Source organism: Fukomys damarensis, unplaced genomic scaffold, assembly GCF_012274545.1.
Source record: "Fukomys damarensis isolate Sample0158 unplaced genomic scaffold, DMR_v1.0_HiC HiC_scaffold_38, whole genome shotgun sequence".
NCBI lineage: Eukaryota > Metazoa > Chordata > Mammalia > Rodentia > Bathyergidae > Fukomys > Fukomys damarensis.
The window spans coordinates 62,172,540-62,188,135 of record NW_022900950.1 but is presented as its reverse complement, the minus strand read 5'-3'; the positions used below and the strand labels follow the sequence as shown (position 1 = coordinate 62,188,135).

The window sequence follows — 15,596 nt, the reverse complement described above, 5'->3', positions numbered from 1 at the left end:
CCTCATTCCTTTGTTCCATTCTAACAGACATGACCTAAATGTCTTTCATAAAAATTCCAAAAGTAGGATGAAGATGTAACTTACTTGTGAGCACTTCCCTAGCATGCACAAGACCATGGCTTTAAGCCCCAGAACTGGGGGAAAAAAGCAACATAACAAAAATTAGCTATAAGGACTTGGAAATTTGTTCATCGGGCAGTTCTTCCTAGTCTTAGAAGTGAAGAACACACAAACCTCCTCAGCTTCAATCCTTTCCTAAGAAAATGGATTACACTACAAGATTTTGCTAGAACACAAAATACTGTCACAGACACACTTATACACACAAGATTAACAGCCAAGCTGTCTGAAAGAAACCATAATGTATTTAAAGAAACTGTAAACAAGGAATACTGTAAATTCTCTTCTTAAAAAAGCCACTTAATTTTCATACAAGATATTAAAGTTGTTTTGATAATTAACATAACTAATCCTATTCATATCTATTTTCTATAGAGATGAAGCTGAAATGCAAAGCTTTATAATTTCTTCTGAAAAATTATAGTATGCATTTGAGCTCATTCTTTCCAAAGCTCTTAAAATAAAATGTATTTTGAATAGTACCTTCAAAAAAATTTTGAAATATGTAAAATAATGTGCCAATCACCTTATTTTTGACATATAACTAAATTCTACTGCCGTGCAACTTATATGACCATCCGTCATCTGCAAGCGCAGCATCCTTGGTGCAGCCTGAGATTCTTCATTATCCTTTGGTGCAGCCACATTTCGAATTTTTTGAATTTGCAAAACACATGGACCTTCAAGCTGTCAAAACATAAAAGAATAAGAATCACTTCCTAGTCATGGCTGTATTTTCATTTATAGTATTTCTCTTTTTCTTAATGACTATGCATTATGATTTATAAAAATAATTTCAATCAAAGTTTAAAACTGAAATACTATATAATTAGAGATATATAAATATGTAGCTCTATCAAGTGGCTTTTATTTTTGGTCTTTACAGATACATTTCAAAGGGGATCTCTGAAAAACAGTTTAAAATAGATTCTGAATTCATTTTTAGATAGCAATACAAAAACTCCTGGAAAACAAAGTTGTATTTTGGAATGAAAGGTGTACTGATGCATGCTTTTAGTCCAATATGCTCTAAATAGTTCATATCCATCCTGCTCCTGCTCTCATGTACATTAAGAGACATTATGGAGATAAAGAACTTGGCAGTTTTTTAAAGGACATCAACTTTATGGCAACTATTCCAAATGCTTTCTGTACAGACATCAAATTGAAAGTGCACCATCTTCTGGTGTCAAAGAAGAATACAATAACGCAAAGTTAAAACTATATAAAGTTCAAGAAATGTTACATTTGACTTAGGTCCATATTTCCTTTTTAAAATGACATTAAATCTAATGCTGTATTAAATGTGTTGTCAGCAGGAAGAAATGTTTACTCTGGCCAAATTTCAATCAAAGACGAAAATAAATCATTAGAACAACTAGCTCTAAAAGTAAAAGTTTTATATAATAAAATACTTACGGCAAAGTTGGAAAATTACAGTAAAATCTGCTTACATGTCTGAGAAATAAATTTAACAAAAAAAATTTACACACAATGAAATATATACTTATGTAGTATTATACCTTAAGAAGAAAGACCACTTTATAAATAAACTCCTAAATAAAATATTTCTGTGCATATTAAATTAATTTATATTTTCAGCAAAGAGAATATAAAAAGCTTGGCAAACATTTACATTTAATTTCCTCAGTATATCCTCAAACTGAAAAAATCTCTACCTATATTTACCAGCATTTGCGTGCAATAATAATTCTGCTCTACATTTAGAACTAGAGAATATATTTTTTAAAAAGAACCTAAAATTTCATCTTCCAATTAAGAAAATATTTTCAACCTAAAATAAGTCCAAAACCTTTAACAAGGATAGATAAACTGCTAATTCAGGATGAACTTTTTCTTTGACTTTTGTTAATGTCATCAAAATAAAGACATTTAAACTAAAGTACAGTCAGAGTATGGTAACTATATTGTAATGTTCATTACTATAGTGTCCCCAATATTTTTAGGCTATGTATTGAAAAATGTTTTGCCTATGCTATCTAACTGTCCTACAAGTGACATGTAGCTACTTAAATTTACATTTAAATTAATTACAATGAAATGAAATCAAAAATTCAATTGGGCTGCGTGCGACCAGTCCCAGCGAGGAAGGCTGCCTGGAGATCTGTCCCACCGCCTGCTTGGGGCCATATGGCAGGTCCGCAACCTCCCCACACTGCGTGCCACTAGCCCCAGCGAGGAAGGCTGCTTGGAGATCTCTCCCGCCGCCTGCTTGGGCCCATCCAGCAGGTCCATGACCTCCCCTGTCTTCACGCCACCAACTCCAGCAAGGAAGACAGCCGCACTGGTACACTTAAAACACTCCCACGATCTACCTCCCCGCAAACTTCCTGATTGGGCCAGTCCTTGGACCCACTCTGCAGAAGCCTAGGTGGTCATAAAGGGTATTTTTGTGAGCTCCCAACTTTGAACATCTTTAAAGGGCAGGGGAAACGTATAGTAGAATTCTGCGGAGTTCAACCCTTCAAGATGTCAAAGAACTCAACCTGGACCTTGCAGCCTGAGGTCAGACTGCATCATGGGGTTCTGTTATCAGCTAGCTCATATCAGAGGACTTGATTCTGCACATGGCTGTGCATGTGGTATATTATGACAGCAGAGACAGTCTGAAAGAGGCCCTTCAAATTCTTTTTTTTTTCTTTTCCTCATTCCAACCTACCATTTTTCTTCTTTCTGTCCCTTTATCCAACTCAGTCTCTTGCTTCACCATATTATCCCTCTTATCCCTTTCTATTCCTGCTCCTGCCCTAACTCAGACTTCTTCTTTTATCATTTATTCTTTTTTCTTTATGTTCTTTTCTCCTGTCATTTTACCTCACTCGTGGCTCAGTAGTTTCAAGGGAAAGCGAGCCCCTGTTGCTGTTAAGGGGGTATATATTCTTGTCCTTATTCCTGCACTCTGTCTATCCCTTTTGAAGTTAATAGTTTTGTAAAGATTGTATGGTCACTCTATGTCCTCTGGCTTCACTTGAAACCTTCAATTCTTTCACTTATCTACTCCTCTTGTCCTAACTCAGTCTAAGCCCCCATCCTAAACGGTAAAGATGCTATATTGAAAAGGGTCCTCCACTGCAAACATATTTTGGGCTGCTTCATGATATTAATTTAATTCACATGGTAAAAAGGTGATGGATTAATAACTACCACAAGTGGTCAATTTGAAAGCTGTGCTTCATCCTATTGGGCTGCTGAATATATCAATTGGGAAAAAGGATTGTGATTGATTTAATGAGTTGTTTTCTCCGATATTATGAAAATAAGGATGTCTATGAGTCATCAGAGACTCAAAAGCTAAAGCACAACTATATCAGGAAGATTTAAGTAATAACCCAGAAATTAAACCAAGGTCAACCCAACAACAAAAATAAAAATGAGAAAACACTTAAGCAAGACACAAAGACAGACTTCCAGTTCACCAATGGCAAACAGTAGGGCAAATGAGGATGAAAAGTCTGATATTGAACCAGCACGGCACCCTGGACCCATAGCATAGGAGGTAAAAGAACAGATCAATCAGGCTCTAGAAAAATTCAAAACAGAAATAATTTCCCAGATAACCATGTAGATGGTGAACAAAATGGAAGTCAAGATTCGAGACTCTAGAAAAGAAACTGAGAAAAAAAAAATGATGAGCTCAGGACCATAACAGAAGCCATGAAGGCCCAGCATAAGAAAGAAATGGTAATAATGAATGCCCAACAGAGGAAAGAAATGGAATCCATAAAACAGATTCAAAACAGATATCCAAGAGATTAAAAACTCTACTGAAAGTGTATGCAACAGAATAAAAGATTGTGAAGATAGAATTTCAGATACAGAAGATAGGATGGATTGTAGTCAGTGACTGTGAAAAAGGGAGGTCTCTTAAAAACAGTAAGGGATCATGAGAAATGGATTCAAAAACTTCTAGATGATGCAAAGAAGAATAACATAAGACTGATAGGAATCCATGAAATAGCAGGAGAAAATACAAATGACTTGAAAAAGCTGTTCACAGAATTAAGGACAGAAAACTTCCCAAACAGAAGGGAAGAATCAGATAAGTGAGGCATACAGAATTCCAACAAGCCAAGACCAAAAAAAAAATCTACACCTAGACGTATAATAATGAAGATCCCAGAAATTCAACAGAAGAACAAAATACTAAAAGCGTTAAGAGAAAAGAAACAAATCACATGCAAAGGAAAGCCCATCAGAATCACAGCAGACTTTTCAACACAAACCCTTAGGTCCAGGAGAGCCTGGAGTGAGTTATTTCAAGTCCTAAAAGAAAACAACCTCCAACCTAGACTGATGTATCCTGCAAAACTCTCTTTCAAAATGGATAGGGAAGTAAGATACTTCCACAACAAAGAACACCTGAGAAACTTCATGAACACCAAACCAGCACTACAAGGAATTCTAAACAATATCCTAGAAAAGGACAATGAAGGTCACAATACCATGAAGCCCAACAGACCAAATCAACAGGCAAGGCAAAAAACTAAAAGGAAAGGTGAGAAAAAGTAAAAAGAGTCAACAAAAGGACAATAATAAGTCAGAACATTATCAGTTATAACCATCAATGTCAATGGCCTCACTTCACCAATCAAGAGAAATAGACTGGCAGAATGGATTAAGAAGCAAAATACAACAATATGTTGTACACAAGAAATATACCTAGTGCAAAAAAGAAGCCCATAGACTGAAAATGAAAGGATGGAAAACAATACTCTGTGGGTCAGGAGCCCGGAAAAAAGCAGGAGTAGCAATCTTATTCACAGACAAAGTAAATTTCAAACCAAAACTCATTAAGAGAGACAAAGAAGGGCACTACACACTTGTAAAGGGAACAATTCAAGAGGAAGAGATGACAATCATAAACATATGTGCACCAAATATAAATGCCCCCAACTATATTAAACAAATATTAAGTAACATGAAAAACCAAATAAGCACTAATACAATTGTAGTGGGGAATTTAAACACCCCACTATCACAAATAGACAGATCATCTAGGCAGAAAATCAACAATGAAATACTAGAACTGAACCAAGCTTTGGAACACATGGACTTAACACATGTCTATAGAGTGTTCCACCCCACAAAATCAGAATATACATTCTTTTCAGGTGCACATGGGTCATTCTCCAAGACAGACCACATACTAGCTCACAGAACAGGTCTGAATAAATGAAAAAGAATTGAAATTATCCCCTGTATATTATCAGATAATAGTGCAATCAAGCTGGAGATCAATAGCACAAGAAACTGTAGGAACTTAATAAGCACATGCAAATTGAACAACACTCTCCTGAATAATCAAGGGATCACAGAGGAAAATGAAGAAGTAATTAGACAGTTTTTACAAATAAATGAAAATTCCAATACAACATACAGGAATCTATGGGACACAATGAAAGCAGTTCTACAGGGAAAATTCATAGCACTGAATGCCCACACTAGGAAAACAGAGCGAGCTCAAATAAACAACCTAATGATGAATCTTAGACTCCTAGAAAAACAAGAGCAAGAAAAACCCAAAGCTCAAACAACAGAGGGAATTACAAAGATTAGAGCAGAAACCAATGCAATGGAAACTAAGAAAAAGATACAAAAAATAAATGAAACAAAGAGTTGCTTTTTTGAAAGAATAAATGAAATCGATAAAGACTTAGCTAATCTTATCAAAAAAAAAGAAAGAAAAGGCTCAGATCCATGCAATCAGGAATGAAAAAGGTGAAGTCACAACAGATCCAACAGAAATCCAGAGGATCATAAAACCTACTTTGAGAACCTGTATTCCAACAAAATGGAAAACACAGAAGAAATGGACAGATTTTTAGATACTTATGAATTACCAAAGTTGAACAAAGAGGATAAAAACATTTTAAACACCCCAATTAGAGTCAGTGAAATTGAAAATGTAATTAAAAATTAACTAACAAAGAAAAGCCCAGGCCCTGATGATACCAACAAAGAAAAGCCCAGGCCCTGATGGATTCACGGCTGAATTTTACAAGACATTTAAAGAACTACTGCGTTTATAAACTCTTCAAACTTTTCAATGAAATTGAAAGGGAAGCTATACTTCCAAATTCATTCATGGAAGCAAGTATCACTTTGATTCCCAAAAGAGGGAAAGACCCAACTAAAAAAGAGAACAACAGGCCAATCTCCTTAATGAATATAGATGCAAAAATCCTTAATAAGATACTAGCAAACAGAATATAGAGGATTATCAAGATCATCCATCCTGACCAAGACAGATTTATTCCAGGGATACAAGGACAGTTCAACATAAGTAAGTAAATAAATGTAATACACTATATTAACAAAGTCAAGGACAAAATATGATCCTCTCCATAGATGCAGAAAAAGCATTTGACATAATTCAACACTGATTCATGATAAAAACTCTGCAAAAAATTGGAATAGATGGTCTATAGCTCAACTTAATAAAGGCTATCTATGAAAAACCAACAGCCAACATCATATTAAATTGCCAAAAACTGAAAACCTTCAGGTTAAAATCAGGAACAAGACAAGGATGCTCACTTTCACCACTCCTCTTCAGTATAGTTCTGGAAACATTAGCCATAGCAATTAGACAATAGAAAGAAATTAAAGCAATAAAGATAGGAAAGGAAGAAGTTAAACTGTCATTATTTGCTGATGATATGATACTCTACATTGAAGACCCAAAAAACTCCACCAAAAGGTTTGTAGACTTAATTGACAGATTCAGTAGAGTAGCTGGATAGGGGTGAACACCAAAAATCAATAGCCTTCTTATACACAAATAACAGACTCATTGAGAGAGAAATTAGGGAAAGAATTCCTTTTACAATAGCATCCAAAAAAATGAAGTATCTACAAATCAATCTAACAAAAGAAGCAAAAGATCTCTACACTGAAAACTATAGCACTCTGAAAAAAGAAATTGAAGAGGATATAAAAAAATGGAAAGATATCCCCTGCTCCTGGGTAGGAAGAATTAACATAGTGAAAATGGCCATACTACAAAAACTGCTAAACAGATTCAATGCAATGCCAATTGAAATTCCAACACTATATTTCACAGAGCTAGAAAAAAGAATCCAAAAATTCATTTGGAACCATAAGAGACCTAGAAAAGCAAAGGCCATCCTAGGCAACAGACACATGACAGCGGGTATAACAATTCCCAATTTGAAACTACACTACAAAGCCACTGTGATAAAAAACAGCAGTTGGTACTGGCAAAGAAACAGACCTGAGGATCAGTGGAACAGATAGGAAGACACAAAAACAAACCCAGATGTACTCAGCTACCTCATCTTTGACAAAGGAGCTGACCGTCCTCACTGGAGGAAAGATAGCCTCTTCAATAAATGGTGTTGGAAAAACTGGATTTCAACCTGCCAAAGATTAAAACTGGACCCTTACCTTTCACCATGCACTAAATTAAAATCCAAGTGGATTAAAGATCTAAATATTAAAACAGAAACACTAAACTTGCTGGAAGTAAGTTAGAACTTCCAGAACTCTGGAAGACATTGGCATAGGAAAAGACTTTATGAACAAATCCTCAGTAGCACAGGAACTAGCAGGAAGAATCAACAACTGGGATCTCATCTTATTAAAAAGCTTCTGCACTGCAAAAGAAACCATCAACACAACTAAGAGACAACCTACAATGTGGGGAAAAAAATTTACCAGCTGTTCCTCAGACAAAGGACTATTATCTAGAATATACAAAGAACTCAAAACAATCAGCCCCCTCAAATATAAAGACCCGATTCAAAAATGGGCATCTGAAATGAACAGACATTTCTCAGACAAAGAAGTAAAAGCAGCAAGTAAATATATGAAAATATGTTCCACATCACTGGTCATTCGAGGGATGCAGATGAAAACAACACTGAGATTTCACCTCACCCCACAAAGAATGGCTGCTATCAAGAAATCAAACCACAACAAATGTTGGCGGGTTGTGGGGAGAAAGGAATCTTTCTCCATTGTTGGTGGGAGTGCAGACTGGTGCAACCACTGTGGAAATCAATATGGAGATACCTCAAAGAGCTTGTACTGGAGGTTCTATTTGACCCAGCCATCCCTCTGCTGGTATCTTTCCAAAAGAACTAAAAGAATCATATCACAGTGATGTATACACCATGTTTATAGAGGCACTGTTTGCAATAGCTAAAACTTGGAAACAGCCCATTTACCCATCAGTTGAAAACTGGATAAAGAAGATGTGGTTTTTCTATAAAATGGAATATTACTCAGCCATAAAGAACGAGAAAATAGATTCATTCATAGGAAAATGGATACATATTGAGGATATACTCCTAAGTGAAAAAAATTAGTCATATATGTGCAAATACTGAACAGTTTCTCTGATGTGAATAAACTGTAATAGTACCTAAGATCCTAATGAGATTACTGACATTGTGAAATGGGAAGAAAGGGGCTAAAGTTGCAGGGAAGGTGGGATGGGTAGCGGAAAGGTAATAAGGGAAAAGAAAAAAATGTGAAATAATGAAAAGATGGAAATAAAGTATTTGTATATGGGGAGGGGAGGAGGGGGTGAAGGGAGGGTAGGGACAAGGGGAAAAAATACAAACCAAGACCTGTCTTGTAGAGGTACAAGATCCCAACAATGAATGTAACTATACTGTATCCGTAAATTGTACCAATACGCTCAATTAAAGCTGAAAAAAAAATTGAATTGGGCCAGGGATTTAGCTCAGTGGTTCTGGTGACTGCCTCACAAGCTGAAGGACCTGAGTTCGATCCCCAGTACCAAAAAAAAAAAAAAAAAAGCCAGACATGGTGGCTGGCTGAGGCAGGAAGATTGCTGTGAATTTGAGACCAGCCTGGGCTACATAGTTAGTTCCAGGTCAGTCTCAACTAAATAGTGAGATCCTGTTTCAAAAAACCAAAGCAAAAAGAAAAAATTCAATTGTTCACTTGCACTAATTATATTTCAAGTTTTCTGTATCTGAAGAAAACAGAGGTAGACAATTTATATCATTGTGAAATGTCCACTAGTTGTGATTTAGTCTTATATGTTTCAAAGTTGAGTAATATTATCTATGTACTAAATTTTCACTGTAAAGTGAGAAAGAAATGTGTGCTTAATTCTTAGTAAGAAAGAAATTCAACTTGATTAACTTATTTATTTGTTGTCTTACCGGGCAACAAGGCAACCCTCACTTACTACACAAAACATACACATCACAAGTCATAAAATGTCATAAAATGGATTTTGACATGGCACCTTCACCAGTTAAACAAATAATTTTTCTTTTAAAGTATTGTAACAAACTACTTTTTATTTGCAAACAGTTAAATGTGTTATATGGGTTACATTACTTAATGTTAGCCACTAATATTCACAAGGTAGACAAGTTTTAGTACTTTAAAAAGATTCTGCTAAAAAAAATTTGAAGATAATGCTAACAATGCAATAAGTTAGGAATAAGATTATTTGCTAAGCTACAACTGGCTGCCATGAGAATAAAAGTTAGGAGAATAAGGATCAAAAAGCTCTGATATTGCCCAGCAAACAGATAGTTTCTTTGTTTAATTAATCTAACTCCTGGTCTCTCCATTCCTTTCACTAAATTCAGCAGTGGCACCTCCAAAAGATAGGTCCACCTGGAACCTGAGAATGTGACCTCATTTGGGAAAGGGGGTCTTTCAGATATAATTAAAGATCTAGAGATACCAAGGTATCCTGGATTACGGTGGGTCCTAAATTTAATTAGAAGAGAAAGGGAATACAAACAGTGGGAAATACCACATGAAATGGAGACAAATGCTGAAGTTACCTACCTACAAACTAAAAATGGACAAGGGCCAGTCCAGCTCAGTGGTTCCACCACCTGCCTCGCAAGCACAAAGTTCCGATTTCAAACCCCAGTAACAAAAAAAAAAAAAAAGAACACCAAGTGCCCTATAGCAACCAAAGCTAGGGGAGAAGCACAGAGCAGATTCTTCTCAGGGTCTCCAGAAAGAACTGTGCTGACACCTGTATTTTAGACATCAAGCCCATAAAAATGTGAGAAAATCGATTTCCCTTGTTTTAAGCCACTCTGTTTATATCAATTTGTTATAACTAACATATCCACTATGGAATGACTTGTCTGGAAATAATAAACTGTATTATACTGGTGTCAACTTCTTCCTTCTTCCAACTGGAATATAGCCAGGAACCCTGAGGAAGGAGGCACTAACTGAGACATCTCCCTCGATTAGCAAATGCCATGAATGAGTGGACAAGTCCGTCTTGTTTTCTGGTTCAGTGAATGGGTCCCACTTATCCATGTTAAGTAAATTTTTATCAGCAATAAAGTTGGCACTCTGACCTACTGCTGTGACTCTTTACTTCCTAACTGGCTCAAAGTAGAGTAAAAAGCAGGTACTATTTATTAGATAGTACCAAGAAACTATCAAATTATACATAATCTCTTGATAGTCATTCCTCAATTTGAATTATCGAGTCTTAATGTCTGTCAGTGGTTCCACAATTCAGAAACATTCTGTAAGTAAAACCATCAGATATAATAAAGTTTTCATTAATGTATTTCTAATATACAGCTTATTATGCTTGGTAGACAAGACACAAGGACACAAGGAGTGCTAGACCTAAATAAAATATAAACATTAAAATAAAACATGATGACTCTAAGATTCTGAGTCCTGAACCTAAAATACTCTAAAAGCAATCATAAAAATAGATAGGAGAATACTATTTGGAGACAAAGAAGGACAGATTTGAGACATCTGTGGGAAAATGGAAGCACCTAGAGAATATGTTGAGTGAAATAAATCAGACACACATGCTTAAATACGATATGGTTTCTCTTATCTGAGTAAGGAGAAATCTAAACTAAGAAAAAAATAAAAGAAGGATAGAGCAAGACAAGGGGATGTATTTCTTGCAGATAAGAAGGGGTCCAGAAGACCAAGGATGAGAGGTCAGGGGTGAGGGTGGGGAAAGAGTGAAGCTTTGCCAGGTACAAGGCCTAATAAACTCAATGAATGTGGACATTACAGGTTATAGACCTGAACTAAGATAAACAATATTAGTAAGAATGAAGAGGGGGGGAAAGGAGAACTAGAGAGGAGGCAGAGCGGCAGAGGAAAGAGGATTAAAAAAGAAACAAGCTGTTTTATGTACATGTACTAACTCCAAATAATTGTAAAATGCATGTACTTCAAACATGTACTAATAAAATAAAATTTTTAAAAAATAGATGGGAACTTAAAAATCCTTGATGAATTACTGTTAAAAGTAACCCCAAAATACAAAGATAACAATTTCAAGTGAAAATAATAACAAAAACCAAGCTTGCCAAGATTAATCTTGACAAAATTTCTTTAATGTCTGATTCTTCTCCTTCATATATGAAGGAATAGGAAAAACTAAATGAAAATACTGTAAACATTTTAATAGGTAAGAATAATTTATTTGTATCTCTAGGTAAATATTTCTAGTAAGCAATATCATGTATCTTCTAGAAATTTTCTCTGAAACCATTCTTGTTTGATTTTGTTTTGTTTTTGAGACCCGGTCTCACTATGCAATTTAGGTTGTCCTTGAGCTCACTGTGTAGCCCAGCCTGACCTCAAACTCACAAATAACGCTCCTGCCTCAGTCTGGAGTGCTAGGATTATAGGCATGTGCCACCACATCCAGCTTCTGAAACCATTTTATCCCCTTAGAAAAATGAATACCTCTGTCATATGAACTACACACCAGCCATACCAACTTATAAGAAATACCACATTTAAATAGTTGTACTTGTTTATTAATTTATTGATCATATTAAATGACATTACTGCATATCAGTCAGATATGGTGAGCCATCATGGTAAGCCTTGACATAGGCCTAGCCATGGTTGAACTTTGAGTCACCCCGCCGGAACGGATGTGCTGTAGCCCATGACAACGGGCTGGTTCAACTGGTGGTCTGACCTGTTGCCTAGCAAATGTAGCCCATAATACTTGTAGAACCTTGTGACCTTTCCAGTCTGCTACATCCTGTTTGTACTTTACCTTGTGACCTTTCCAGTCTGCTACACCCTGTTTGTACTTTTGGTTTCGGTTTTAGCCTATATATACCCTACCCTGAAAAATAAACGGGGCCTTGCTGCGGTAGAGCATGAGCCTGGAACTAAGTTCGTGAAACGGCTCTCCCGTTGTTCTTCCCTCGGGTTTCGGACCTGCTGGCAGGATTCTGACGTTGCGGCTCGCGACAAGTGGCGCCCGAACAGGGACTCGAGTAAGAAGGACATCAAGGAGAGCGCCCTGCGATCCAGGGCACTACAACAAGAACCACGACTGATCCCCACGGCTCCTGCTGGTGAGAGACAGGGGGCGATAGTCCTGATCACGGCAGTGGAGTGAAATGTTGTAGAGGAGGGTGCCGCCGTTGAGAGACAGGGGATGGTAGTCCTGATGATGGCTGTAAGTAAGTGTGTGCCGATGAGAGACAGGGGACGGTAGTCCTGATCACGGCAATAAAAAAGGAATGGGCTGCTGGTGAGAGACAGGGGACGGTAGTCCTGATCATGGCAGTAGTAACAAGGGGTGTAAGCCCTCAAATTCTTAAAGTATGGGTCAAATGGAATCCAGAGGTTATGTAGGGAACTCTATACAAAAGTTGCTAAAGGTACAAGGGGTTAAAGTTAAGAAGGCTCAATTGGAGGCATTTGTGAAAATATTGGATGAGGTTTGTCCATGGTTGTGTGACGAGGCTGAGATAAATCTAGAAGTCTGGGGAAGAGTAGGTAAACAGCTGCAGAAGGCCTTGACCTCTGATCCTGATAGGTTTCCGGAGAGCTTATTCTCCTATTGGGCGCTCTTAAATACAGCTTTGAGAACTCTGTCTCAAAGGGAAATATCTGAGGCTCTCGAAAAGGTTCATGAGGAATTGGAACAAATTCGAGAGGAGAAATCCCAGGCCTCGGAGCCTCCTCCAGAGCCTCCAGATAGTCCTCCTCCCCTGCCTGCTGACCTCCCACCAGCGCCGTCGCGGCGCGGGGAGCCACCTGCGTCTATCTACCCCTGTCTTCCTGTTTGCGAGGAGCGCCTGCCACCTAGCACCCCGCCATTGAATGACGAGGTAGATACACACCTCGCTCAGTTACAACTGACGTGTCAGAGACGGGAGGAAGAACTCCTACTCGAACAGAAGCTAGCTCAAATAGCTCAACAAATGAGAATGTTAAAGGGACCACAAAGGTCTGAGGAGACTCCTCTCCCTCAGGCTGACCCTGTAGCTGCTATCTCAGGAAAGGCAATTGCCGGGGTATCCCCCATAAGTCAGCCCACCCTTGCTGAGCGTGAACCTTATGTCCCCACGCCATTGGAGATGGCAGTAACTGAGGCAAAAAATAGAGGAGAAGAAATTTTTGGGTTTCCGGTTATTCAGACTCAACACGGTGGATATGAACACCGCCCAATAGAATTTAAGTTGGTAAAGGAATTGAAATTGGCTGTTAATCAGTATGGTACAAATGCTCCTTTTACAACTGCTATCTTAGAGTCACTGGCTATTTCATAGTTGATTCCTAATGACTGGAAGGCAGTAGCTTGTGCTGTTTTGTCAGGCGGTGACTTCCTCTTATGGAAGTCTTCCTTTGCAGAACAATGTCGTGAGACTGCTCGCAGAAATGCAAATGCGGGTGTAGCTATTGCTAGCTGGACATGCTGATGGGGGAGGGCCAATATGCCTCAACCCAAGCTCAGATAGCTATGGGAGGCCCCGTGTTTGACCAGATTGGATGGTGTTTCGTTAGGGCCTGGAAACAATTGCCTAATGCTGGCAATCTTAGTTTTAGCCTGGGAAACATCAGACAGGGACCAGATGAGCCTTATGCTGAGTTTGTCCACAGACTCTTAGATGGAGCAGGAAAGATATTCCCTGATGCTGAAACCGGGGATGCCTTTTGTTCTCCAGCTTGCTTATGAAAATGCCAATAAATGGTGCAAACCTGTGTTGAGACCTTGGAGAACAAAGACCGATCTTACAGGCTACATTCGCCTTTGTGCAGATGTGAGTAATCAATTGAGTGTTGCTTGGGTGCAAGCAGCAGCCAATCGAACTGCACAGGAAGGGGGAACTTTTCATGCCTTTTTCCAATCTATACACGATCAAAAGGGAGCCAATTCACGACAGGCCACGAATAATAATAACAGGACAAATTCCAGAACACCTGTTTGCTATGCATGCAAAAAGATAGAGCAATTACAAAAGGACTGCCCTAGTCGGGTGCCTTCCTTTACACTTTGCTCACACTGTCAAAAGGGACCCCATGATGCGCGTGAGTGTCGTTCTGTGGTGGCAAGGGATGGCACCTATCTTGGGTATAATATGGAACAAAAAAACTGGAGGACAGGCCCGCGGCATCCTCGGGGCCCCGTAACAAATGCGAGGGCAACTCTCCCTCCTCCGGGGAGGAACATATATCCCCTCCAACAGTTTGTCCCAGAAACAATAGGAGACAGGTCACCGATTTATGCCAAGGGACCCCCGGAAGCGGAGGGTTAGATTTAAGCTCCACTTCCTATACAATACTTACCTCTCAGATGGGACCACAGAGGATTGCCTATCGGAATCTTTGGCCCCCTGCCAGGAGGAACAATTGGGTTATTGCTAGGTAGGAGTAGATGGACATTGAAGGGGTTACAAGTCCATCCCAGCCTTATTGATACTGACTATACTGGGGAAATTCAAATTATGGCATCATCCCCACAAGGAGTCCTTGCTATCTCCCCAGGGGAACGTATAGCCCAATTGTTACTTTTGCCTTTCCACTCTGATGCACCCCCTATGAAAGGAGAACGAGGAGATAAGGGTTTTGGGTCTTCTGATGCATATTGGATACAAGAAATAAGACAAACTAGACCTGAATTGCAGTTAAAGCTTAATGGAAAAACTTTTCAAGGTCTTTTAGATACGGGTGCTGATGTCTCTGTTATTGCTGCAAGGCATTGGCCTTCGAGCTGGCCCACAAAACCCACTAATATTCAGTTACAGGGCCTAGGCACACAAAATGCTCCGCTGCAGAGTTCAGTGCCTATAAAATGGGAAGATAATGATGGCCATTCAGGATACATTCAACCTTTTGTAATTTCCAATGTACCTTTAAATTTGTGGGGTCGAGATATCCTCGCTGCCCTGGGAGCGTTAATATGCAGCCCAAATGAAGCAGTCACTACACAGATGCTCCTTCAAGGATACAGGGAGCAACAGGGTTTGGGAAAAGGAGGAAGAGTTCAACAGCCTTTAGAGGGCAAACTTCGGCCACCTCGTTTGGGATTGGGTCATTCTTTTTAGGGGCCACTGATTCTACTGTACGCCATGTGGAGAAACTTCAATGGATTGAGGGCCCCTCCGTATGGGTGGATCAATGGCCCTTAACTCAGGAAAAACTCACGGCCGCTAGAAGTTTAGTACAGGAACAACTAGAGGCAGGAC

General features: G+C 38.6%; 2 protein-coding genes across 3 annotated transcripts in view; one reads left to right on the top strand and one right to left on the bottom strand.

Moving 5' to 3' along the window:
- The window catches only part of Tdrd3 (tudor domain containing 3), a 107,827-nt gene that overhangs the window by 74,970 nt on the left and 17,261 nt on the right, over nt 1–15,596 (bottom strand). Inside the window, exons 1-2 of one of the 2 annotated variants that reach the window (XM_010636940.2) lie at nt 1,540–1,557; nt 647–807 (exon numbers count right to left, since the gene is read on the bottom strand). In XM_010636940.2, the coding sequence (XP_010635242.1) occupies nt 647–720 (74 nt within the window). In that variant the 5' untranslated portion in view covers nt 721–807; nt 1,540–1,557. Of the gene's footprint in view, nt 1–646; nt 808–1,539; nt 1,558–15,596 lie in introns of those variants that run through there. The other variant, XM_010636941.3, reaches the window with a different exon arrangement.
- On the top strand, nt 14,856–15,455 carry LOC104871140 (endogenous retrovirus group K member 21 Pro protein-like). Its single transcript, XM_010636946.1, has one exon. It carries the CDS (start codon nt 14,856–14,858, stop codon nt 15,453–15,455), a length of 600 nt encoding a protein of 199 aa, XP_010635248.1.